Below are 27,027 nucleotides of genomic sequence, written 5' to 3' on the forward strand. Positions count from 1 at the left end.
ATCGGAAGGTCGCAGGTTCGAATTCGGGCCGGGACGGACACGGGTCAACTTTATGTGCAGACCCAGAGACGGAAGCCATTCCCACCCCTGTGTCATCACAATGGCACGTAAAAGACCTTGGTCATTCTGCCATAAGTGCAGGTGGCTGAATACACCTAAACACGCACACACCTGGGTAGCGCGACTCCGTTGCTGCTAACTTTCCACTGGGAGGAAGCGACCCGAATTTCCCAGCGATGGGACAATAAAGTAATGAAAAATGAAAAAAATAACTTCAATTTTAACACCTCCTCTTCTTTTCAGACCTGGAGTTCTCATATTTTTGGCTGTCTTAAATTACTAATGAAACTCAGGTGAGACTGTTGCCAGGATTATGTTCTTTGGCAAATTTGACAACTTGGCAACACCAAAGTATATCTCTTGCGTACATGGTATTAGATAATGAGATACTCATACATGTGTATGCGGTTTCAAATCTATGCCCGTACCTATAATGAAGTTGTACACTCCCTGTGATAAAACTGCCTCATGAACTTGATAAGAAAATATGCAAGGCTCAAGCAGCATCAGACGGTTATCTCATCCTTCTTGGTAAAGGTGGATGAACTGTGAAGGAATACTTATGATCTGGCACAGGTTAAATGAATGGGTGTGGATTGTGTAGATGAATTGTAACATATGTGTGGCCGGGAAATGTATGTGGGAAATGCACAGACAAGTGATCTAGCTGTGAGAAAAAGGGTGTGTGTGTGTAAGAGAGAGGAGAGAAATAGGATGGAGAGTTTAATATTATTGTGTGATTAAATTGTACCATTAGTTAAAGAAAAACTTGCAAATAAAGTCTACAAACATGTATGCAGAATTTTATTTTGTTCAAGCATAAATTGCATACAGTACACATGTAACTCACCATCAAACACAGGCATGTACATTCTGAACTATCTCTCTCCTATTTTTGTTGGTTGATTTGTTTGTTGTATTTCTGCTCATGGTAAAGTGAACAAAACTGCTTCTCAAACTAAAAAACTAACCTATTATCCTTTTCCTTTCTTTTTCAATTCAAAATACAATGCAAAACTTTTGAAATATAGACATTTACAGAAAAATCTGTATCTTTAGCCGAACATAAAGGTTTGGTTTATAGGTTTGGAGATTGACATCGCCACATCATACATCTTCAGACACAATCACCTTCTTCCATTTGAAACACATCAATTTTGATCAGTTTCTTCAAACTGTGTATTTCAGTGATGAGCAAAATAAGGCAACAGCACTTTGTTCATGCCGAACTCTTTATTTCTTGGTGGCAATAGCCAACTCTCTAAATAACATTTCTTTGTGACTGCATCAAATCACTGACAGCATTTTATTATGGTAAAAACAAATGACATCCACAAATTCACCTGCACAACAAGACTACGCACACATGCATTCACACAGTTCTCTCTCTCTCTCTCTCTCACACACACACACACACACAAAACTACAACTGTTTCAAACACTTGAGCAGTGTATCTTTCAGTCGCACTCTGATCGCCTCATCGTCACAGATGATGTGTGTGGAACTGCTGTCGACCTGGATCAGTGTGTCATCGTTGGGCTGAAATGTCCACACATAGATGTAAAATACGAGCAAGTCCAAAATAATCAGAGCAAAGCTTAACAATTATGAAGTAAAACATTTGGCTATGAATAAAAACCCAGACCCTCCACCAACCCCCCTGATTTCATTCTCAAAAGGGGAATTCTGGTTGTGGTAGTGGAGCAAAGAAATGATACAATACAAGTGCTGAAAATCGACAAGAGATATATTAAATTAGGCCAATGACAGCAAATTCATGAGCGTTCAAAGTTTGGATCAGAGAGTATACCAAAAATGAGGAAAAGCAGAAATGGAAAAGAGAGTAAACTATCAAGCACAGAGCAGATGTTGGGGGCGTAATGATGGTGATCTTCTCAATTTTCTGATCATAGTGGGAGGGGAGAACAGAACTTACCAAATGAATGATGGAGCCTGACTCTGTTTCCTCTACTTTGATGGAGGAGATTCCTTGCTGAAAACAAAGAGGCTTTAATTGAGTATTGTAAAAGTGAAACAATTTTCATCAAGGTTGCTCAGAAATATTTCGGAATAAATACAGTATGGATTTGGACATTGTTCAGAAAAAAAGTGGAGATCCATGAAGGTACATGTACTTTCACTTTAAAAGTACTATTGAGAGAGAAAAATAACTCGGGTTGGATCACATGGTTATTAAATCAATGGCCTAGTTGATACAGTGGATTAAATTGTCATAGAAGAAACCATCATGTTGCTTGAGAATTTCTGACAGACCAAATTACACTCAGTGCAAATAGTTAAATGGTTGAATATAGCTATAACGTCAAAGATCTCTGAATGGTTGGTGAATGCTAGAAGTGTGTCTTCACCTGTGTGAGTATCTCAACAAACTGTGAGATGTTCGGAGACCCAAAGGCGTAGGTTTTGCTGTTGTTAGCTGTTGCATCTCCTTCCCCCTGCTTTCCAGGATCGCTCTGTTGATTTTCAGGTAAACGCTGCACACACAAAATTATCTGCATCATGATGTCTTTACAATATAATGCAATGCAATACAATACAATACAACACAAGGCGAATCTCACATGTTCCAGGTACCCTTGTAAATTTCAATTTTTAATGATTGTCTTCTGTACTTATCTATATCTCACCCCCCCCCCCCGCGGGTTAGGGGGAAGAATTTACCCGATGCTCCCCAGCATGTCGTAAGAGGCGACTAACGGATTCTGTTTCTCCTTTTACCTTTGTTAAGTGTTTCTTGTATAGAATATAGTCAATTTTTGTAAAGATTTTAGTCAAGCAGTATGTAAGAAATGTTAAGTCCTTTGTACTGGAAACTTGCATTCTCCCAGTATGGTAATATATTGTACTACGTTGCAAGCCCCTGGATCAAATTTTTCATTAGTGCTTTTGTGAACAAGAAACAATTGACAAGTGGCTCTATCCCATCTCCCCCCTTTCCCCGTCGCGATATAACCTTCGTGGTTGAAAACGACGTTAAACACCAAATAAAGAAAGAAATCTATATCTCAGGGAAGAAGTTGCACCTCTGTCTGTGAAAGACTGATTATTTTCATAATAATCAAGTAATCAAGAAGAATGGAACAACAACAAAAAGCGATCAAAGAAATGCATGTGTACGGTGATTTCAAAATAGATCTGATCTTATTTTGAACTTGTTCACTCCATCCCCATCCACTTTTCATTTAAAAAAAAAGGAAGGTTTTGCCAAGTCATTTCTTGAAAAGAAAGTTAAGCTTAAGTAACAAAGTGCCCAAAGCACAAGAATTACCTTTGAAGGCAAACAGGATTGAGATTGTAGAGCTATATAAATATCGCTATAAAAACTGTTATGGGTCACTCAAAGGTTTCCAAGAACATACATGGAGACAGCCAGACCCCATCACAAACAGAACTCTACAATTGACAGGTGTTTAACCGGCGACTAATGTACAAAAAATGTCAAGCTACTTGAATAAATAGCCCACGCTCAGGCCGTCAAACAACTCGGCAGGCTCTGCTGCGAAGGGTGACGCAGTAGTCTCCCTGTGACACTAACATAAAAAGAGAGTGGAAAGATGACAAACTTTGAGAATGAACTTGTTGTCCCTGGCAGCCAATGACGCAGTCAACATGCAGATGGCCGCTCCTGGTCTCACTTCCACTGGCTCCAAACCTGCCGCTAACTGGAAGAGACGTATCGCACAACCATAACTTTTGTGACTGTTGTGAAAGAATATTTTCAGTTACCTGTGTGTGTCTGTGTCTGTGTATGTGTCTGTGTGGTTGTCTACGTGTGTGTTTGTCTACGTGTGTGTGTGCGTATGTGTGTGTGCGTGCATACACGCGCTTGTGCAAGCGTGTGTATGGATGTCTGGGTGCGTGAGTGCATGATTCGGGGGAGGTAGGTGGCGGGCTGAGGTCTGTAACTGTAAAAAAAAACCGATTGTTTTAGAACAACACTAGGTTTTCCAACTAAACACCTGTTTTCCCTTTTTTTGGTTTTACAGTTACGATTTCTATTCTGTACGTGCAAGCTCTTTCCTGTGTCTGTTTATCAGTCAAATTAGATAGATAAAGTTATAGTACAAAAATCTTCTCTTCGTTCATGGCTGAAACTTTCACATTTATTCATGCTTTTGCACGAATGGGTTTTTACGTTCAGGCAAGCATACACCGCTTTCGAAGGAGTTCACAAACCAATGAGCAGACTAGTATATGTGTTTCTCACCTCTGGATCAAGGTGGACGGTCTCCCACTGTCGTTTCACTGGCAGGTTGAGCACTTCATACTTCTTGTAGGTGAGAGGTGAAGGTTCCTATAAATCGCACATATGGGTTCATGTTAACAAACAACAAGAAGAGCAAACGCTCGATCGAGTCACTTTCGCAGTTCTGAATATTATATGAGGCATCAGATGGACAGGAAGAAATTGCTATTCACAACACAATGAGTCACGTTCACATAAAATTTGAGCCCGGTCACTTTTATAGTTTCCGAGAAAAGCCCAACGTTAAGTTGTGTGTTGCCGAACAGAAAAGGCTAGTTATCTCCCTTGTTTTTCTGATAACGTTCGTAAAAGGCTACAGATGTAAATACTTTGATGTAAAGAATAATCCTACAAAGTTTCAATCACATCCGATGAACTTTGTCAAAGATATAAAATGTCTAATTTTTCCTTTGACGCTGACCTGTGACCTTGAAAAAGGTCAAAGGTCAACGAAACCATCGTTAAAGTGTAGAGGTCATTGGAGGTCACGACTAAACAAAATATGAGCCCGATCGCTTTGATAGTTTCCGAGAAAAGTCCGTCCGGCCGGACAGACTAACACTGACCGATTACATAGTCACTTTTTCTCAAGTGACTCAAAAATTGAACAACAGTAAACTTCTGTTATGCCTAATGGCCTAACATACTTGACACATTAACACATTTCATAACATACAAAAATCAATTACATACCAACATCTGTGTGTCCAACTGTGTTTGTGCACATGTGTGTGTATTACACACAAGGGTAAGTTACATCTACTGCTCAGCATCATCAGGTGGGAAGCTGTGCATGTGTGTGTGCAAGTGTAAATCGGCAGAACAAACCAAAATTTAAACATGCAAAACACTCAAAAAAATCTCTAACCCATTCAATGACGAGATCTGTGCGCTGAGGAGCCAGGGGAGGAGGTGTAATATACTGCTCTGCAACCACCAGATGGAGTGGTTTCAAGTCCCGAATCAGGATGTTGGCTTGCAGAAAGTTCAGGCTTGTGTCAATCGGACAGTAGTAGACCTATGAAGAGAAAACAGTGATCATCGTATGAGCTGGTCAAAGTGTAACCCTGGGGTTTGAGAAGAAGACGAAAAGAAACATTGACAAACATGGACAACAGTATTTGAACAATTTCATTTTGGAAGGAAATCTATCTTTTTTCAACACCACTTATTCAATTGTTGAGTACAGCAAAGAAAATGCACAACAATTTCCTTGCTTTATCAAATCTTGCACACGAACAAAAACGCTCATGCATAAATGCACGCGAACACACACACAAACACACACAAAAGCAAACATATTACATACCCTCATCATGACAGGCTGGTAGGGTGCTAAAGCTTCCAGATATGGAAAATCAGGCTCTGGAGGTAAAAAAGCAACACTACAATCAAGTCAAACTGAAGTACAGAACACAGCTGTTGCCGTAAAATCCCTAGCAAACGCCCAGTAGCTAGCAAACGCCCACCCCCCACTTTTGGCCAAAAGTTGTGCAGAGGGGTTACTACCTAGCAAACGCCCACCCCTTTTTTGACTCACATGCGAAGCAAAAGTGAGTCTATGTACTCACCCGAGTCGTCCGGACGTCCGGACGTCCGGAAAACTTTAACGTTGGATATTTCTTGGACACTATTCAGTCTATCAGTACCAAATTTGGCAAGATGGTGTATGATGACAAGGCCCCAAAAAACATACATAGCATCTTGACCTTGCTTCAAGGTCAAGGTCGCAGGGGCCATAAATGTTGCCTAAAAAACAGCTATTTTTCCCATTTTCTCTGAAGTTTTTGAGATTGAATACCTCACCTATATATGATATATAGGGCAAAGTAAGCCCCATCTTTTGATACCAGTTTGGTTTACCTTGCTTCAAGGTCAAGGTCACAGGAGCTCTTCAAAGTTGGATTGTATACATATTTTGAAGTGACCTTGACCCTGAACTATGGAAGATAACTGTTTCAAACTTAAAAATCATGTGGGGCACATGTTATGCTTTCATCATGAGACACATTTGGTCACATATGATCAAGGTCAAGGTCACTTTGACCCTTATGAAATGTGACCAAAATAAGGTAGTGAACCACTAAAAGTGACCATATCTCATGGTAGAAAGAGCCAATAAGCACCATTGTACTTCCTATGTCTTGAATTAACAGCTTTGTGTTGCATGACCTTGACCTTGGGTCAAGGTCACATGTATTTTGGTAGGAAAAATGTGTAAAGCAGTTCTTAGTGTATGATGTCATTGCTAGGTTTAGTTATTTGACCTTGACCCTGATGGTCAAGGTCATGTAAAGGTCAAGGTCAAGCATGTGAGTCGTATGGGCTTTGCCCTTCTTGTTTGCTTTTAAAAACATTTGTTTTAAGACAGTCGGCCTCCTTTATCTACGATTTGTGCACACTGTTCGATGGTTCGCCGGTTTTTTCTTCTTCTTTTTTTTCTATCACAGAACGTTGATCTTTCTTTGGGTAAACGGGTGTGTTTATTTTTCATTAAAATTGCATAAATCACATGTTGTATCACTTTTTTTCTCTCGTGAAAATGTGATGACACTTTATCTTGCAAAGGGGTGTATACCTAGCAAACGCCCACCCCCTACTTGTACCCGAAATCTGTGCGGAGGGAGGGTGGGCGTTTGCTAGGGATTATACGGTATTTTAACTAATGGTAGCTTTCAGGTTACCTGAAAAAAGAGCAAATTTAGCTTCAAGAGCACAAAATAAAGTAATCCTGTCAGTACATGTAACTTCCAGTTTACACCCAAACAATAGAAACCACAAGTTTAGGTCAAGTCATTTTGTTTTAGGTCAAGTTGGTGACACAGCATCAGCATCTCTTTCCGACAAAGCTTCAAAGAAGAAAGGTCAAGAGTTCAGTGGGATATAGAAACACAAAAATATCCAGCACGCTTCCCCCAAAAGCGGCATATGGCTGCCTGAATGGTGGGGTAAAAGCGGTCATACACGTAAAAACCCACTCGTACAAAAACATGACATAACATGGGAGTTTCAACCCAAGAACAAACAAGTCGCGTAAGGCGAAATTACTACATTTAGTCAAGCTGTGGAACTCACAGAATGAAACTGAACGCACTGCATTTTTTCACAATGACCGTAGTCCGCCGCTTGTGCATAACGGTGTGAAACTGACGAGCCTGTTCAGCGCGGTAGTGGTTTCGCTGTGCTGCATAGCACGCTTTTCTGTACCTCTCTTCGTTTTAACTTTCTGAGCGTGTTTTTAATCCAAACATATCATATCTATATGGTTTTGGAATCAGGAACCGACAAGGAATAAGATGAAATTGTTTTTAAAACGATTTCGGAAATTTAATTTTGATCATAATTTTTATATTTTTAATTTTCAGAGCTTGTTTTCAATCCAAATATAACATATTTATATGTTTTTGGAATCAGGAAATGATGTAGAATAAGATGAACGTAAATTTGGATCGTTTTATATAAAATAAAAAAATTATTACAATTTTCAGATTCTTAATGACCAAAGTCATTACTTAACTTTTAAGCCACCAAGCTGAAATGCAATACCGAAGTCCGGCCTTCGTCGAAGATTGCTTTACAAAAATTTCAATCAATTTGATTGAAAAATGAGGGTGTGACAGTGCCGCCTCAACTTTTACAAAAAGCCGGATATGACGTCATCAAAAGTATTTATCGAAAAAAAGAAAAAATGAAAAAACGTTCGGGGATATCATTCCCAGGACCTCTCATGTCAAATTTCATAAAGATCGGTCCAGTAGTTTGGTCTGAATCACTCTACACACACACACACGCACAGACATACACACACACACACAAACACACACACACACATACACCACGACCCTCGTCTCGATTCCCCCTCTATGTTAAAACATTTACCGTATTTGACGGACTACAAGCCGCGACTTCAAAAAAAACAACAACCGCATTGCGGCTTATAAAAAGATGCAGCTAAAACGTTACCTAAACTTGAATAGCATTCACCTAATGGAAGTCGCCGCGGATTTTCATTTCGCTCGATTAGCGATTACCGGTACTTTATTATCTCTGTACTCAAGACTCGGCGCTTTCCTCTTTCTTTCGCGAATCTTCGTTTGTCAACAAGTCGTCGTGACAAGATAGCGTACAGAGAAACACCGGATGTATCAGGATCTCGCGCGCGCGAGATTTCGTTTTTTTGTGTCTCGCGATAGTTGGAGGAGCGAGAGCCGCCATGTTGTGTTTTCGTCTGCTCAAAATGTGCGCAAAAGTCGTAAATCATCCCAAAAAAGCTTATTCCGGGCGGGACTACATGTGTGTGTTGGTTACAAATTGTGTGTGTGATATTTTTCTTCAAACTTTTTCACTTTTCTTCTTTGTTTCACTTGTTTATTCTCCGAGCCGATTTCGCCAAATACCGTACTTTCGTTTGCCTGGTTGTTTTGATTGATTGACACGATCTGATTATATTTTTTTCGACGGCGGCTAATATAGTGACGCGGCCTATAAGTGGCTCTTCCCAAATTTTTTTTAAAAAGTCGGGGGTGCGACTTATAAAACGGTGCGTCTTGTAATCCGTCAAATACGGTAGTCAAAACTTGACTAAATGTAAAAAGAAGAAGTATCTCTACCAAGAGCAATTCAAACAGCAGTACATACCTGTGAAGATGATGGCGTTGGCAGGGTTCTGGCTCCAGTTCTCCATGAAGTGAACAACGTCTCCCATCCTCAGTGAAGGGTGTCCAGTGAACAACACACAAGGCATGCGAAAATCACTGCCCAACTCTGAAAACAACAAGCTATTGTTCATGTTGTACAGACCTAAACATTATTCTCAGTCCTTACAGACCTCCAAAGATCTTGTGTATAATAGGCAATGTTCAGAAATAATTGTTATGGGTTGTGAAAGAGTGAATACTCTTGCTTTTATTGAGGCAAACTTTCCCAGTGACATTATGGGCCAGTCACTAGCGAGGGATGCGTCTGAAATGTGGACAAGGGGCATGTGTGGAAAGTTTGCCTCAACAAAAGCATTCACTCTGTCACAACCCATGCGAACCCGACAGAGTTATTTGTGGAATTTGTCTATTCCCAAAACCTCACCTCCAGAGGAAAGCATACATGACCAGTCTACATCCTTTTTTAGTTCTTTGCACAAGTCCAGCGTTCCCTAGGGGAAAAAAGAATTAACAAGGGGAAAGTTTCATGTTCATGTTATTAGTCGTGGAGAACAATTTCAGGTCATCGGACAGATTGTTCAAGATCTGCTTACACCTCTAGTACAGTGTGATCCCCAAAAATGCATCTCTAGGCCAAATTACTTCATATTTAGTATACATTTTACTTCAGCTTATGCATTATTAGTACACAAAGTGACAAATTTGTAGGTCAAATAGTCTGACTTTGATGCCATTTCAACAAAAGTTTGCAAAATCGGGGGTCACCCTGTAAAGACTAACAATGATGCAGAGTTCCCAACAACTAAAGTGCTGAGATTTGGAGTACGCCAGAGAGCTTCCTGAACTTTTGATTGCTTAACAGTATATAATATGAGTAAAGAAAATTTCCTGTGAACATTACCGTTGATGTCCTTGAAGTGCTTCAGCCTCCCAGAATTGACCAGCTAAAAAAAACAATCAGACCAAATCAGCGGAAAAACAAACAGCATCCCTGTGTCACAGACGCAGATGTTTGTACAGTCAAACCTGTCTTTAACAACCACCCAAGGGGCCGACCAAAACAGGTAGCTATAGACAGGTGGTCGCTATGGAAAGGTGAATTATATAGAAGAAATACTTGTCTGGGATCCTTCGGAGTGGTTGATGTGTGCAGGTGGTCTCTTTTTGAGAGGTGGTCGCATGAACAGGTTCGACCGTACCAGCAGCATTTCTTTCTTTTCTGTTTAACTGTATGCTCCAATACCCTATGCACTTTCAACAAAAACATTTTGAAAGTTTCACTCCATTAATCATTATGGTGTGCTAATCAAATTTTTTTTCCAAAATGAAATCTGCAGAATCATGTACCCTCTGATATTATGTAATTGTTTTTCCTCAACTGACCTCTGCATGAGGGAAGGGGCACTCGGGTAGATACACCTTTGACATCTTGGCTTTTGACAACCTGTAATAAGAAAACACAGAACAATCACAACCAAATGATGCTGATGAGGCCAGAGCAGCTGCAATTTCAAGATCGAATAACTAAGTACAAAACTTTTAAACCCACTAGTTTAGTCAATGATTCTTAGTGTCTGAGGTCACAGGAGCAGGGCTCATCAAACTGTGCGTACCTGCACCATGAATGCACTAGAAGCCGGACACAAACATACCAGAAATTCATGAAAATTTACTAAACCTGAAAAGAGCGGGTCCCGAGACGCACTACATATATAGATACATGTATCTGCTATCAAGCGTACTGTCGGTACGGATTTTCAGAAAATGTTCTGCCAAGCAAGATTATGAACCTCCTGGAATTCAGGCCCTCCAAAGTAGAGGGTCCCAGACCTCTAGGCGGAGCACCTGTGAGGAACACTGAGTTCTGATTGCTTACCTCCCTTTATAAAATCGTAAAGAAATGCAGCAGGATGCCAGCTGTGCTGAGTATTGTACGGTTTTTATGACATGTTCCCCATTATAACTTAATCATGAAATAACTCATCATCATCATCATCACTCTTGTTTCTTTTTGCTCTCTGTTTCATCATGATAACTATGAAGACATGAATAAATGCATTCTATAAATATTGTACCGGAACTATTTGAAGCAGAAAGATCACTCACCACTCTGCATAGATGTTTGAGTACGCCAGAGAGCTGTCAGCGACAGGTGAAACAAAGTACAGGGGTACGTTGGACAGTCCGCACGACTCCAGGTGCATGGACAGACACTCAAACAGATCATACGTCACACCTGATGGGTAGCACGGCACTAGCACACTTCCACCATGCTTCAGTGTTAACACTGCAAACCAGAATGCAGGATTAATGGAATGGAAATGTAGCAGTCTGATTGTCAACTGCAACTTCTTGATTAACTAAATGTGTTCACTTGTGAAAAAGAAGCAATGTCCCTTGATGCCTAAATGGCGAACAAAATTTGATCAGTTTGAGGCCGGATTTTTCTGATTAGACCTGCACTTTGCCTGTTGGTCTGAAAACAACACTGATTACTATTTGCATACCCTGGTGTTGCGTATTTAAAAACAAATGATGTATTCTGACCAAATATCCAGGCCCCCATACTGTCATTAACTCATCATGCAAATGGTTCCAACAAGTTTGTTTCCCCTGAATGTAGGACCAACATCCATTTCCGCACATGTATTCACATGTCGACACAGTTACTAACACACAAATGCAGACATGCATCTCTCCAAGCTCTCTAGAAGATATACTCAAGCACAAGGGCACAAAGGTATAGGTTTCTCTAGGAACTCTAAATCCACCAGAGCTAGTGCACCTACCCGAGTTCTGACAGAATTCTCCAATCATGGGATCAGGCTGTGCCAGTGGTGTCTGGGTCAAACATGTCAGGATCAGAACATCACTGTTCTTCAACGGAGCTTGTTCCATGGACTGAAACAATACACATACTCTCTTTCAAGCCACATCTTAAATTACACAGTATGTGTGGCAGACCTAAACCACATTCAGTGCTCATAATGGTTATCTACTCTATAATATAGAAGCCTCTTTTCTCAGATGCTCTGTTCATGGCATCTGTAAATTTACCTTCATCTTAAGACTCCCTCATTTTTAAGACCTTATTTCCTCAGATTTGTAAAGGTCGTAAAAGGGGGGTTCCACTGTACTAATCTATGTAAGCCAGTCCTTTTCATACTTTTGCTATTTTTTTCAACAGAGGAGATAAAAGAATACCTTTGGGTGTGTGGTCAAGGTAGACGTGCCAGACAAATAGCAAATCTGGAGAAAAAAAAGTTCAAAGTAATGTTTCGTTGCATAAATATTAATTCAATGTACATTTATTTACCCCATCCTCCACACAATATACAAGTAAACATATGCATTATTCAAAGGAATATTTTCGACATCCTTTCTGTGAATAACACAGTTCTTCTCCATCTTCTCTCGTGTGCTTTCAGTTTGAAAAGAACAACAAACTAAACACACAAAACAAGCTATCTACCCTAGATGTAAAATTCCAGATCAACAAACTTAACACACAAAACAAGCTATCTACCCTAGATGTAAAATTCCAGATCAACAAACTTAACACACAAAACAAGCTATCTACCCTAGATGTAAAATTCCAGATCAACAAACTAAACACACAAAACAAGCTATCTACCCTAGATGTAAAATTCCAGATCAACAAACTAAACACACAAAACAAGCTATCTACCCCAGATGTAAAATTCCAGATCAACAAACTAAACACACAAAACAAGCTATCTACCCTAGATGTAAAATTCCACATCACCTACAAAATCAACACTCTCACCTACAAATGCCTCCATGGTCTCGCCCCTGCCTATCTCTCCGACTCTCTTTCTCTCTATGTCCCTTCACGAACACTCAGATCATCTGCCGACTCCCTCAAGCTCAACATCCCCCACACCAAACTCAAAACAGCAGGTCAACGCTCATTTTCTTTCCAAGCACCTAGCCAATGGAACACACTACCTCTCCCCCTCCGCCAACAACAGTCCCTCGAATCATTCAAATCTGCACTCAAGACATTCCTTTTTTCCAAATAATCCATGCATTATACACTGCCCACCCCATCCCACCCTGAATAACTGTACATATTTTAATGTTTGATGGTGTGTGTGTGTGCTAGTGACTTTAAGTCTCCGTGTGTGTGAACGAGTGTATGTGCGCCTTGAGTCGCCTGTTGGTGAGATATGTGCGCGTTATAAATATTCGTATTATTATTATTATTATTACATCAACAAACTAAACACACAAAACAGGCTATCTACCCTAGATCTATGTAAAATTCCAGATCAACAAACTAAACACACAAAACAAGCTTAGATCTACCCTAGATGTAAAATTCCAGATCAACAAACTAAACACACAAAACAAGCTATCTACCCTAGATGTAAAATTCCAGATCAACAAATGATGCGCACCATTGACAGTGCTAAAACAAATATAGATACTTTAAAGTCTAAATTTAATTAAGAAGTTATAGCGATTGTTATTGGTATATGCAATTGTGATGTATACTTATGTACTCTCTCTCTCTCTCTCTCTCTCTCTCTCTCTCTCTCTCTCTCTCTCTCTCTCTCTCTCTCTCTCTCTCTCTCTCTCTCTCTCTCTCTCTCTCTCTCTCTCTCTCTCTCTCTCTCTCTCTCTCTCTCTCTCTCTCTCTCTCTCTCTCTCTCTCTCTCTCTCCCTCTCCTTTCCTCTCTCTCTTTCCCTTTTATATTCTTTGTCCATTCTATTGTCGTGTCCTGTCTCCATTATGCCTTTGCTTTTTGTCAAATATGTATATATATATATGTATGTTTGCACATTTTGTTTGTTTCTCGTTTGTTTTGGTTTAAAAAGTACTTGTCGAAGTCTCGTCGCAAGTTATCGTAATCCATATGTTAAATTCTCCCGTTAGGGTCACCACCATAAGCTTGAGCTTGTTGATGATCCGTAACATGTATCATGTTCAAATACATATGAATTTTTGAAAAAACACTGTTTAAACCAAAACAAATATACAAGCTGAAAGCAAAAGGTACAAGTTAAACATAGAAGTAAGGAGTCATGTTTAACTTAATTATACAAGTAAAAATGAACAACAGAAATTTCCCCCAAAAGCGGCGTATATGGCTGCCTAGCTGGCGGGGTAAAAACAGGAGTTTCAACCCATGAACAAAGAAGAAGAACAACAGAAACCCACACCTGCTCAATCCTTCGACCTGTCAATCATATTTGTGACCCTCCACCACGAAATGAGTCGCATGTCATCTCGCGCGGTTCTGCGCTAGGCTTAATATAAGTCCGGGGAGTGTCTGGTAACAGTGTGAGGGTCACCTTAGTCACAGGCTTATAACTCAAACAGTTTTTGCTCTTTTCTAAAACGGTTTTCACCACTGGATAGAGCATAACAAACTCTGTAGGAAAATGTAAAAAATATGAAAATCATGCAAAGGTGACATGCGACTCATTCCGTGGTGGAGGGTCACATTTGTCCTTACCTTTTCAAAGGTGGACTGTATAATCCAGTTACAGCTGCCTATAGCACACCCTGAGCTGACAGCGCTTATCTGTAGAGCTCCAAACACATCCTACAAAAATAAAACAATACATACATTTACTTACATTTCTGACAAAATATTTCTTCAAAACAGGTGAACAAAGAGTTACAGATCAGGAATAGTGAAAACAGAAAAGGCCACCGAGCATGTGAATTTTCTTTGTTTGTTTGTCTGTTTATTTTTGTGTGTGTGTGTGGTTTTTTTTTTATTTATTTTTTTTTTTACAATGATACACTTGGCCCCCAAAGCATTCTTTCTGCAGTTCTGCTGATTAGTTCCCTTTAAGGAGAAGAATCAAAGCAAGCAGCTTCTCTGAATTTGGAACTTCATTCTACAAATATTGTTGTCTTCTTCCACAATTACATTTTCTCACCAGTTTTTCATTGTAGCCGACAGTCTGAACCTTGGACAAGCAGGCATCGATGTCGTGCTTTGTGTACAACTTTCGCCATCCCCGTGGTTCTTTGGCCTCTTTCAGTGATGACGGCAGCAAGCTGATAAAGTATACGATGACAGAAACATGTTACAAATGAACTGAATGAACAGAAGATTGCACAAAGGACAGACTCAGAACGTTGCAAATGATCGGATTGAACAGAATATCACTCCAGAAAAATGATACATATATAGTAGAAGGGAAAACTATGACTAATGCATTCAGGAAGCTCATGCAAGTAAAAGTCAGCAGTCGCTAATGTATTAATCTCTCTTTTTTTTCAGTGTTATGCTTGTGAGTGCTTCTAAACGGCATTTTGCATTCACAGTCACATGAGCAGAAACTTACTTAGGCCTAAAAAAAAAATAGGTGTGGTTACGGTAACCCGACCTACCCTATTTTTAGGGGCCGACCCTATAACTTTTTATTACATTTGTCAAAAAAAGAAGAAAAAAAAGAAAAAACGAGTGCAGAAAACGCAATGAAAGCGACAGCGCTCGAGTCGCACACTTATTTCCCTGTCAAGTAGGTTTAATTTGTACACATTAGAAAAAAAAGTAAAAAATAAAAAAGTGATTGCCTACCGTACCTTCCTACCCTATTTTTTTTGGCTATGTTACCGTAACCACACCTATTTTTTTTTTTTTTTGGCCTTATCAACTTATTCAGATATTTACCTTGCAAACTCGTCCTCCTTCCAGAAGCTCGCACCTTTTAGCTTTGGATTTCTCTCCACGTATTTCAGCATCTCTTCCATGTACATTCTGTCCAAAAAAGTTTGTTTTTTTAAATTAGTAAAAGAAAAAAACACAGAAATTATAAGGCAAGTACTGCATGCTAAAAATGGTGCATATATATGTACAAACATGGAATAACACAACATGAGAAGACATTTTGCAAAATTGTAACAGAGAGCTGAAATGCGCCTATCCCCTTGGAAGCAAAGCCAGTCTAATCAAGCAGGAACGCTCAGTCTCGGCTAAATTAAAAGTCCTGCAAAAATAAGCCATGCCAACTGTGACATCAGTAAGAGTGTAACAGGAAGGTATAGCAGTCAGACCCTGTCACAGACAGCTCTCCAAACTCCACAGATCACATCACTCGCAGTGCTCAAGGCAACACTACAGTGGAACCCCTATTCTAAGACCCCCAAATTCAAGACTTCCACCGTTTTAAAACCTAGTTTTCTTAGACTTTTTGTTCATAACATTTGTAAATATACCCCCATTCTAAGACTCCCTCCTTTTTAAGACCTGATTTTCACAGATTTTTTGAGGTCTTAAAAGGGGGGGTTCCACTGTATGAAAATGTTTACCCCGTCATTCAGGCAGTATATCTCGATTTCGGGGCATAAGACTAGAACAGCTACAGTGGCACCCTGCCACAAAATGATGCACAGACCAGAAACCGAGCACTTCCTACCTGCCTATCTGTAGTGTTGGCTCAGTTGCAAAGATTTTCCCCCTGAAGTTGGTGAACTGTGTGAGGTAAGGCAAAGCCATTATGGTCGTGAAGTTGGAGACGATGATTGCATCGATCTGAGACATGTCCACCAGCCCAAACTGTACAGGGAGAAGAACGTACACAAGCAAAACATGTAAATAGATGATCACAACATCATGTTCTTCTGTCAAGAGCTGATAAAAAAAATAACAAAGTGTGTGCATCTGAACTGACGAAGTACAAAATAAAAAGTTAATGAAAATTGAATTCAACTTAAAGGCTATATTCTGTGAGGTGTGATTAAATCTGCAACAAAAATATCAAATAGCTTTACTTGTACACTAGTTTGAAAACAAAAACATAACGTGCAAAACTTGTGACTGCGTACAACAACAAAATATGCAATGGGCAAAACAAAATAACACAAAACTGGTGAAATACTGTCATAAACGTCCTCTAATATACATGTATAAAATCTGATGCCAACAAAAAATTCCCAGTCAAGAAGAAGAAGATGCAAAAAATGGTTCCTTACCTCTGGAACAGAAAACTCAAATGCCCCATCGATGAATGTTCTTCCCATGCATTCTTTCAGTTCTGTTCCCTGCAATAAAAAGAAAACAGTGTTAACTTTAGCATAGCATTTTGGTTTCATGCATCCCTAAAAGCAAAGCAATCAAACATCAGGATGTAATAATACCAATGATACCAACCAATATTTAAATGAAAAATAGACAATTCTGACCATCATACACAAACGAAAGTTAATCTTTATGCAAGTGCACGTCTAATCCTGCAATTCACTTACCAGTTTTTCACTGAGCTTACGCTTCTCTCCTCCAACACCAAAGTGGTCTGATACCTTTGTCAGCACAGTCCTGAAATACACACACACACAAATTACACACACACATTTTGAAAGTTAAATTTACAAAAGATCACTCACTTTATCATAATACAACTCCATAAACTTCTCAAAAAAAAGTGTCCCTCTCAAAGAAAATGAAATCAAGTTGATTCCAGCTGCAAATCTATGCAAGGTATGCAAAATTTGCAACAATTTCTTTGTTTACATTAAATCTATCTACCTATGGGCATATACTTAAAATAAATAACTTGATTTGAACAAGAGACAGAATTAATGTACTGTCAATGGGGGTGGGGTGCAAGCAGAAGAGAATATGTAAAGAAAACATTTGCCAGACAAGAGATGGAACAGGAATTAGCATTGTGGGCATAGGAAAAGACATAAGACAAAGAGAGAGAGAGAGAGAGAGAGAGAGAGAGAGAGAGAGAGAGAGAGAGAGAGAGAGAGAGAGAGAGAGAGAGAGAGAGAGAGAGAGAGAGAGAGAGAGCTGAAGAAAAGACAAGTCATGTGTGCCCTAAAACAAAAAGAGGGACACAATAATTTTTGTTCACAGCATTTGCGTTTTGTGGACGAGCAAACTGACCCTGGTATGGTGACAAGAGGCAAGAAATGGGTGAGCTGTGAGATGTCTAGCCCACAGTCCAGCATGAGGGCTACCCCTTTGAAGTACAGAACAAAGCATGGCTTGCTCGGATTGTTTGACAGACAAATCTGAAACACAAATTCATTTCAACTGCATTTATTTGGGAATGATCAAAAGTTCTTGTTCAATTCAATGCTCGGTTACGGTATTAGGAGCCAGGTGAATAGTTCAGCATAACTCTCAGTCACTATATACTGTCTTGTGTGCCCTCAAAGTGCTTTTACTTTAATTTGATGTTTGATCATCTCAAAATCATCGCAGCAATCTCCTGATCTCCTGATTGATGGGCGCATTGGTCAAGTGGATAAGACATCCGCCTCCTAGTCCTATGCAAAAGGTTGAATGTTCAAATCGCGGTCAATCGGCACAGTGGGTTATGGGTGGAGATTTGTCTGATCTCCCAGGTCAACTTATGTACAGACCTAATAGTCCCTTATCCCCATTCGTGTGTACATGCAAACACATGTCCATGCAAGTACGCATGGAAAAGATCTTGTAATCCATGTCCAAGTTTGATGGATTACAGAAACAGGAAAATATCTAGTATGCACAAAAAAGCGGCAGAATAGTCGATAAGACGATTGTGATGGCTAAACGGATGAAGATGAAGATCTCCTCCTCGTGGTCACTAGATATGCAATAATCTCAAAATAGTTACCCGGTACTCTTCTTTCCGTATGATCATCACTTCCACCGGGCTAATTCAGTAATTGAGAAGACTGCCAACAGATTAATGAAGCTTCTGAAGCTGTATATACTAGTTACTACTTGGCACGATAAGGTGAATAATAGCAGTACAGAGTTTACTTGAACTGTTGCAGCCCTTGAACTGTAGCAGCCATTGGATGTAAATACTGTATATATTTTGACAAAACGTTAACAAAACAAAAAGAGTTTGCTATGAGTGTTGGTGAACAGTTCCAGTGCCGGTGTCACGAACTGAAAACTCTGCTGAACAATCCCTCTCAATGTGGTCAATGCTCATGAGCCAATCTTGGACTTAAAAAATGCGACCCTTAGGGTTAGGGTTAGGGTTAGGATTAGGGTTAGGGTTAGGGTTAGGTTGTTCACGACCTGATTAATCTCCCCATGTTAGCGCATGCGCATTGACCGCATTGAGAGGGATTGTTCAGGCAGAGTTTTCAGTTCGTGACACCGGGCTTAGCACTGAGACGGGAGTGAGATGCCAAAGCCAGAACGACCAGACGCTTCGCGGCAAGCACAGTATCTGTAACCCCATTAACCCCAGTACCGTTACATGCCATATTCAAGAATGATGTTGGAATTTTTTTGTTTTGTTCGTTCATGGGCTGAAACTCCCACGGCTTTTACGTGTATGACCGTTTTTACCCCACCATTTAGGCAGCCATACGCCGCTTTCGGGGGAGCATGCTGGGTATTTTCGTGTTTCAATAACCCACCGAACTCTGACATGGATTACAGGATCTTTTTCGTGCGCACTTGGTCTTGTGCTTGCGTGTACACACGGAGGTGTTCGGACACCGAGGAGAGTCTGCACACAAAGTTGACTCTGAGAAATAAATCTCTCGCCGAACGTGGGGACGAACTCACGCTGACAGCGGCCAACTGGATACAAATCCAGCGCGCTACCGACTGAGCTACATCCCCGCCCAGATGTTGGATATGATTTGTTCTGAAACTTTTTCATTCTGGTGAAGCTATATGTATTATAAACTGTAAAATCGTTCTTTGTAGCGAGAACGAATATTGACTGAGAGAGTGCTTCGACTGAGTATACACGTGTACAATAAGTGGAATGTACGCCAGAATGCGTGTGTGACAGTGAGCTCATTCAAAATAAGGATGACGCATTTCTGATTTATATGCATTCAAATGCTAATGCAGGTTACAAAGCTGAATTTTGAAAACAACACAATATGACATTAATAATGGTTAACAAATGCTTTCATCAAAAAGTACAGTGTGAAGATCGTGGATAATATTAATAAAACTTAAGTTAAAAGAAAGTTCCCGAGCTTAAAATGAAAATCTACAAAATTCAAAATCTTCATTTTACACAATGCTGCCTTTCGAATTTTCTGTACATAATATCATTAATATGTAAGGAGCATAATAACTAATATAATTAGCCGCATGTCAGTTGTCAAATTACAGCCTTGGACACTACTCTCACACTCTGACAGTGGCACAAAGCGGTGTGTGTGTGTGTGTGTGTGTGTGTGTGTGTGTGTGTGTGTGTGTGTGTGTCACTGTGTCGCAGTGTGTGTGTGTGTGTGTTGCCTTAACAAAGGTAAGGTTCACAGATCTGCATTACCACGGAACTACTATTGTAAGGTTACCAGTTTCATCTTTTAGAAGCGCCAGGACACTACGCCGGGTCTCAATGGAGTTTTCTCCCCTGATAGGATATGCACCGCACAGAACAAACTGTTTAAGAATAAGCTGGGACAACTTGATTCATAAGTCTAGGTGAGCCAGTTGTGTGAGATGTTGACAATTTGTCTCGCACAAACAAAGTCTGGTCTTCGTTGTCTGGAATTTTAAAAAAAACTACAATAAAGGCAGAACACAAGCTTTATGACCCCACTTTTTAAACTCCTCCCAATTTAAGATATTCTTCTTTTACGACGTTTTCTTTTTTGATTTTCTCTTCCGTAAACTTTATTTTCATAAATAGTTTTTCCGCGGAATAATGTTTGGAGCTTTTTCATCGGCATTTTTTGCTTAAGCTTTTTCTTTAGAAAATTTTTAACATTTTTTTCCGCAGAAAAAAACATTGCTCCGACAAAGCGTTGGTATCCTTCTACCCCCGCTTGAACTTTTTTAAATCAAGTTAAGCGTGTGGACCAATCTGAAAGCAATTCAGAAACTCCATTCCTTCTAAAAACGGGCACCGAGTGGTTACTTGAATGAGAAGGGAAGGATTTTACAATGAAGCAAATTTCTAAGTTTAAATACTTTTTTAAATTTTATTCTACGATTTTGACCCCATGAATGTAAAGTACCAAAGGTCGATCATCTTCTTCTTCTTCTTCTTCAGCGTTCCAGAATTGTCTGGTTACGTGTGAGCTCGTTTGCCCATTTGGGTTCCCCACACTATACTCTGAGAGCATAGTCAGCTTCACTCCGATTTCGTTGAGTAGGCATGCTGGGTATTTTCGTGTTTCCATAACCCACCGAACTCTGACATGGATTACAGGATCTTTTCCGTGCGCACTTGGTCTTGTGCTTGCGTGTACACACGAAGGGGGTTAAGTCACTAGCAGGTCTGCACATAAGTTGACCTGGGAGATCGGAAAAATCTCCACTCTTAACCCACCAGGCGGCAGCGACCGGGATTCGAACTCCCGACCTCTCGATTACGAGGCCGACGTCTTACCACCACGCCACCGCGCCCGTCGGTCGATCATCAATACTATGGAAGGGAGGGGGGGCTTTTCAGTGTGGAGTTTATACAAGATCAACAAGGCCGAATGGAAAAGCTTGTTGGATGAGGAACCTGGTTGCGATGCACCTTTTCTCGAGCCTTGTGGCTCTGTAACTGACTCGTCGGTTCTTCAGTCACGGCCAAATTTGTAATCGCGGTCAACCCAGTGCTAGCATTTTGAGAATTGCACCGGCTGATGATACTTCCGCTAAACATTCAGTCATGGCTGACTGCTTAGGATAGAGAAGAACTTCAACCAGAGATGACGATTAGTGCAAAGTAAGACGAGCTTCGACTTCTGGTACGACGTGACAGCTCGTTAAGAGAATGGATGAACAGAAAGCAGGAGAAAAGCTGTTCCAGCTGTGGATGATCTACAGTGCAAAGGTAAAATCCCTCAGTGGGTTGGCCGGAGACTGGAACGCCTCTTTGCAAAAGATCCATAAGCTTAACACAAATCAGAACTGTCAGCATGACACGAATCGGATCAGCAGTGCTGTGTTGGCCCCGAGGCTAATGTGTTACATTGTAGCTGATTCATTTCACTGTCGATACGGTGTGTGTGTATGTTTCATGGAGGACAGCGAAGTCTTGTGCAAGAGTTGCAAATACTTTCTTCGAGCCATACTTGGTCGCAGCAGAGTTGTTCAGCAGTTGTCAGCTATTCTAAAAATAGATAGTACCACCAGGTAAAATTTCGGGGCATTTCCTCCATGCCTGTTTAGCTATGGATATAATTTTCCTGTTCCAAAATTAACTAACTATATTGATCTGAGAGTGGAAAACTTGTATGTCATGTGTGTGTGTGTCTGTCATTGTGTGTGTGTGTGTCTGTCGTGTGTCATTGTGTGTGTGTGTGTGTTTTAGACACATGCACCCCTCATGAACTTCGATATTTATTGCTTTGTTTTGTTTTATATTGCTTGAGCTACAAATTGTTTGTGTGTGGGTGTGTTTCAGCGTGACACCAACATCCTACAAGAATTTGTCAACTTGTTTGTGGAAAGTTACAAAAACTTCATCGATTGTGACTTTAATCATCTGAATGATGGGTGAGTCAAATTACCTTGCAGTGAATTAAGTCAATTAGCTTTGATGAGCACATGTTTGTAGCATGTTGGTCTAAAACTCCTTTATTACTATAATCATAATTTTAGAACACTGTACCATAATTAAACATGCAGATCTCAATCTCATCACTTATCTTAATTGCAGGTGAATATAGCAATAGCATGTAAAATAAAAAATATTGTAGATACATGATAAAAGTCTAATATTCAAAGAAGGGGGTAAAATATACTTTGGTTTATGTTGAATATGCTGCAGTCAAGTTTAGATCTTTCTTGTTGGGGCAAGTTCATATATTATGCTGATCAAAGTTTTGGTCTTTAGATTGAAAACTAACTCTAAATGCAGCGTTTGAAGTAACTGATACTGAATTAACATTTTGTGCAAAACATGCTCAGCTGAAGAATGATGGTTGGCGCAGGTGTCATACAGTGGAACCCCCTTTTTAAGACCTCCAGAAATAGGAGAAAAACAGGTCTTAAAGTTAAACTAAGTATGGGTAAATTTACAGAGGTTTTGAACAGAAAATCAGACAAAATAGGGTCTTAAGAGAGGGGATAAGTGAGTCTTACAAGAGTGTTCCTCTGTATTACAAATTTACAAAAATATTTCCATTCAGCACAGATGGCAGCCAGGGTCTTGATTTTTGGTATGTCCAAGTGGACGAAAGCCCTCAGTACATGTACAAGCTTAGAGACAGATCTGTGATGGTTCTCATGATAATTTAAACAGAAAAGTATCTAGACATTTTTAAGTGCTGATTGGTTGAGAAAACTGACCTCTTCTGTCTACTAGCGTTTTTTCTGTTATAGTCAATACCATTTTTATGTCACATATTTTCAGGTTTTCTGAGGAGGGCCCACATCTTACCCGTCTGCCCGATGGTGTATTGGAAACTCTTGGTGTTCAGCTTTCACGATGCGCTTATGTGGTGACAAGGGACAGAGAGAGTAGTGGAGATGGGGGCGGCGATGTCAACACAGCTCAGGCCTTGACTATTGCGCAGAGGATTATTCAGTGTCTCATCGTCTTGTGCAGGTGAGTTGGACAGCTTTGAGTCTCTTGCTTGATTTTATATTTTTATAAATAAAGAAATTTGAATCACTTTGGGCCTTGTCCTAAGTTTTGAGTTAATTTAATTGTGGTCCTGAGGTCCCTACTGTCTTGTGTATTAGCGAGCAGTTTAACTCATTTAACATTCAAAATATTCTGTTTCAACAGTGAACTTTCTAATTTGAAGATTTACCTGCTTCTCTTTCAAGTCTTTGTGTCTGTTGTCTACAAACTTTTTCACAAGCATATTATTATGAAGCATGGTTTATTCAGGAGTATTGCTGCAGCCAACTGTTCATATGCATCATTGCGTGTGTACATACTACATGTACTTATTAGTGTTAGAAATGTTTGCATTGTTTAGGCACTTGATTAATGGCATATATTCCCCCCGCGGGTTAGGGGGAAGAATTTACCCGATGCTCCCCAGCATGTCGTAAGAGGCGACTAACGGATTCTGTTTCTCCTTTTACCCTTGTTAAGTGTTTCTTGTATAGAATATAGTCAATGTTTGTAAAGATTTTAGTCAAGCAGTATGTAAGAAATGTTAAGTCCTTTGTTAAGGTCATATATTGTACTAGGTTGCAAGCCCCTGGAGCAATTTTTTGATTAGTGCTTTTGTGAACAAGAAACAATTAAAGAGTGGCTCTATTCCTTCCCCCCCCTTTCCCCGTCGCGATATAACCTTGAACGGTTGAAAATGACGTTAAACACCAAATAAAGAAAGAAAGAATGGCATATATTGTTTCCTTGTGTATTGCAGAAACCATGACAACGTACATCTGGTGGCATCTTGTGAGTTTGTCAGTCATGCTGTCATGCTCAGCACATTCTGCATTGAACAGGTGTGATTATGTGTTCATATGATGAATGATGTGTGTGTGTGACATTCAGGGCTTCTCTGTCTGCAGATTGTAATTTTGCACATATAGATTATATTGGTTTCATTAATGAGTGGTTTTTCTTCTTTATTTCAACTGGTTTGGTGTCATTTTGAATTTGATAGCAACTGAGGCTAAAGATGACTGCTGCCTAAGTGATCAAGAAAATGTATCTTATATATATACGACTTGTGTCTGTCTGTCTCTGTGTGTGTGTGTGTGTGTGTGTGTGTGTGTTCGCGATGCACGGCCAAAGCTCTCGATGGATCTGCTTCAAATTTGGTGGGCATATTCAGGTACACCCCGGACACAATCTGGTGGATGAAAATTTTCAACACGTGCTCTCAGCGCGCAGCGCTGAACCGATTTTGGTTTTTCTGTTCATCCATTCCCAGTAACTCTTCCTTATCTTCTCCAGTGTTTTGCGTTTATCTCCCTTCCTTCATAATAATAATAATAATAATAATGGACATTTATTAATCGCCGTTTCTCACAAGAGCTCACGGCGATTTACATATTAATTTCTGCCGTGTGAGATGGAATTTTTTACACAATATATCACGCATTCACATCGGCCAGCAAACCTCAAGCCTATTAGGGCGAGCATTCACATTTCACGGCCTTCGTGTGGCGTTAATCCATATTCCCGTTACTATTTTTAGAAGGTCACTGTCCACAACGCTCAATCCATATTCCCGTTACTATTTTTAGAAGGTCACTGTCCACAACGCTCCTTATCTTCTCCAGTGTTTTGCGCGTTTATCTCCCTTCCTTCGTGTGGCGTCAATCGCGTACGGTGCGCCACTCACCCGGCGAAGCTGGGTACCCGGCAAAGCCGGGTATTCGGCTATACTTCTTCCCGGCAAAGCCGGCTACCCGGCGAAGCGGGTATTCATCTAGTATATATTATATAATTATATATATTGACTCATAATTATTATTGGATAGTGTTTCAGATAATTTAGTGGCTAGAACATTCCATTCAACATTTTAGCTGTGTGCATGTAAGTCTAGGGCCGAGCATTGTAAGCCGTTTGGCGTACTTTACGCCGAAATAACATCTCCAGTACGCGGAACTCGATTTGGTGTACGCCGAAATGCAAAAACCTGTTATTCCCAAACAGTAAACCCAAACAGTCCCAGCTTTCGTTTTGTGCGCCGTTCGGTTCAATTCTGAATCGGTTTGACAGTTTGCTTGAGCTCGCACTTCCTCTGGCATCGCGCGAGCATGCTTTGTGCCGGTGTTTTGTGGCTCTAGACTTGAAATAATGTCTCGAAGCGACATTGTTGAACGTGGTCAACCATTCAGTGACAAAGAATCCAGGTATTCCTGGAAGTGGGAATGGCACTTTTAGGCCAAATAACACAAGATTGTCAGTTTTCTTGTTTTCTGTCTGTGTTTTGCTTGTTGAGTCACTTGAGAAAAAGTGACTCTATGTAATCGGTCAGTGTTAGTCTGGCCGGCCGGCCGGCCGGCCGTCCGTAGACACCACCTTAACGTTGGACTTTTCTCGGAAACTATCAAAGCGATCCGGCTCATATTTTGTTTAGTCGTGACCTCCAATGACCTCTACACTTTAACGATGGTTTCGTTGACCTTTGACCTTTTTCAAGGTCACAGGTCAGCGTCAAAGGAAAAATTAGACATTTTATATCTTTGACAAAGTTCATCGGATGTGATTGAAACTTTGTAGGATTATTCTTTACATCAAAGTATTTACATCTGTAGCCTTTTACGAACGTTATCAGAAAAACAAGGGAGATAACTAGCCTTTTCTGTTCGGCAACACACAACTTAACGTTGGGCTTTTCTCGGAAACTATAAAAGTGACCGGGCTCAAATTTTATGTGAACGTGACTCCCAGTGACCTCTACACTTTGACGTCTGCTTTGGTGACCTTTGACCTTTTTCAAGGTCACAGGTATGTCTTGAAGGAAAAAAATTGAAATATCATATCTCTGAAACTATTCATCGGATTTGATTCAAACTTTATAGGATTATTCTTTACATCAAATTATTTACATCTGTATTGTGTTGTGAATAGCAATTTCTTCCTGTCCATCTGATGCCTCATATAATATTCAGAACTGCGAAAGTGACTCGATCGAGCGTTTGCTCTTCTTGTTGGTGAAGGCATAATTTAGTTGCTCAATCTTCAAAGCCCCCCGAACCCCCACCAGGGGCTTTGCCCCTGGACCCCACTGGGGGCCTCCTGCGGCCCCCAGACCCCCGCCTTTGTAAGCTGAACTCACTTTTTCCAATGCTATGCCCTGAAGTCAGAAATGGGTGTACAGTGGTCGCCGCTTAATAAAACCACTTCTGGACCGACGAAAAATGGCTTTAATAAGCGGCGGATTTATTAACCGGCGGTCCAGGAATACGTCATTTTCGAAAGAAAAAAAATCTCTTTTGTTTACGTCACTCAGTCACTTTCTTTCGTCATTTACACTTGTTTGAATCTAAACAAAACTTCACAAGGATGTTGAACTTTTGTTTTAATTATGTACATGTACGTGTACTTTGATCACTTCGGTACATCAATAATTTCACTGTCACCGTCACGAACCATTACTCGTCAGAGAAGAACGATTTTATGAGTGTTTGTTTGTTGGTCGTCTTCCACATCAGAACAAGATAATGTGAGTTTTAGTTACAAACTACGTGATTTCTCTGAGAAAACTGGCTTTAATAAGCGG

The 27,027-nt window shown here is 40.2% G+C and overlaps 2 protein-coding genes across 2 annotated transcripts in view; one reads left to right on the forward strand and one right to left on the reverse strand.

Annotated features, from left to right (window-relative positions):
• Positions 1 to 847: 847 nt before the first annotated feature.
• Positions 848 to 20,295, reverse strand: LOC138958701 (integrator complex subunit 9-like). Its single transcript, XM_070329931.1, has 21 exons — positions 20,241 to 20,295; positions 17,860 to 17,987; positions 17,217 to 17,286; positions 16,944 to 17,012; positions 16,388 to 16,527; positions 15,643 to 15,729; positions 14,903 to 15,023; positions 14,470 to 14,559; positions 12,191 to 12,235; positions 11,776 to 11,887; positions 11,093 to 11,273; positions 10,370 to 10,430; positions 9,888 to 9,930; positions 8,967 to 9,092; positions 5,638 to 5,693; positions 5,197 to 5,346; positions 4,290 to 4,376; positions 3,646 to 3,744; positions 2,431 to 2,556; positions 1,998 to 2,054; positions 848 to 1,600 (listed from the first exon to the last, which is right to left on the reverse strand). The coding sequence occupies exons 1-21, from the start codon at positions 20,247 to 20,249 to the stop codon at positions 1,484 to 1,486; spliced, it is 1,974 nt and encodes a 657-aa protein (XP_070186032.1). The 5' UTR covers positions 20,250 to 20,295; the 3' UTR covers positions 848 to 1,483.
• A 1,265-nt stretch (positions 20,296 to 21,560) lies between these two features.
• LOC138958706 (neurobeachin-like protein 1) overlaps positions 21,561 to 27,027 on the forward strand; it is a 76,608-nt gene continuing 71,141 nt past the window's right edge. Inside the window, exons 1-4 of the mRNA XM_070329958.1 lie at positions 21,561 to 21,715; positions 22,289 to 22,380; positions 23,240 to 23,434; positions 24,213 to 24,294. Coding sequence (XP_070186059.1) covers positions 21,656 to 21,715; positions 22,289 to 22,380; positions 23,240 to 23,434; positions 24,213 to 24,294 — 429 coding nt within the window. The 5' untranslated portion in view covers positions 21,561 to 21,655. The remainder of the gene's footprint in view (positions 21,716 to 22,288; positions 22,381 to 23,239; positions 23,435 to 24,212; positions 24,295 to 27,027) is intronic.

This window comes from Littorina saxatilis, linkage group LG2 (genome assembly GCF_037325665.1).
Source record: "Littorina saxatilis isolate snail1 linkage group LG2, US_GU_Lsax_2.0, whole genome shotgun sequence".
NCBI lineage: Eukaryota > Metazoa > Mollusca > Gastropoda > Littorinimorpha > Littorinidae > Littorina > Littorina saxatilis.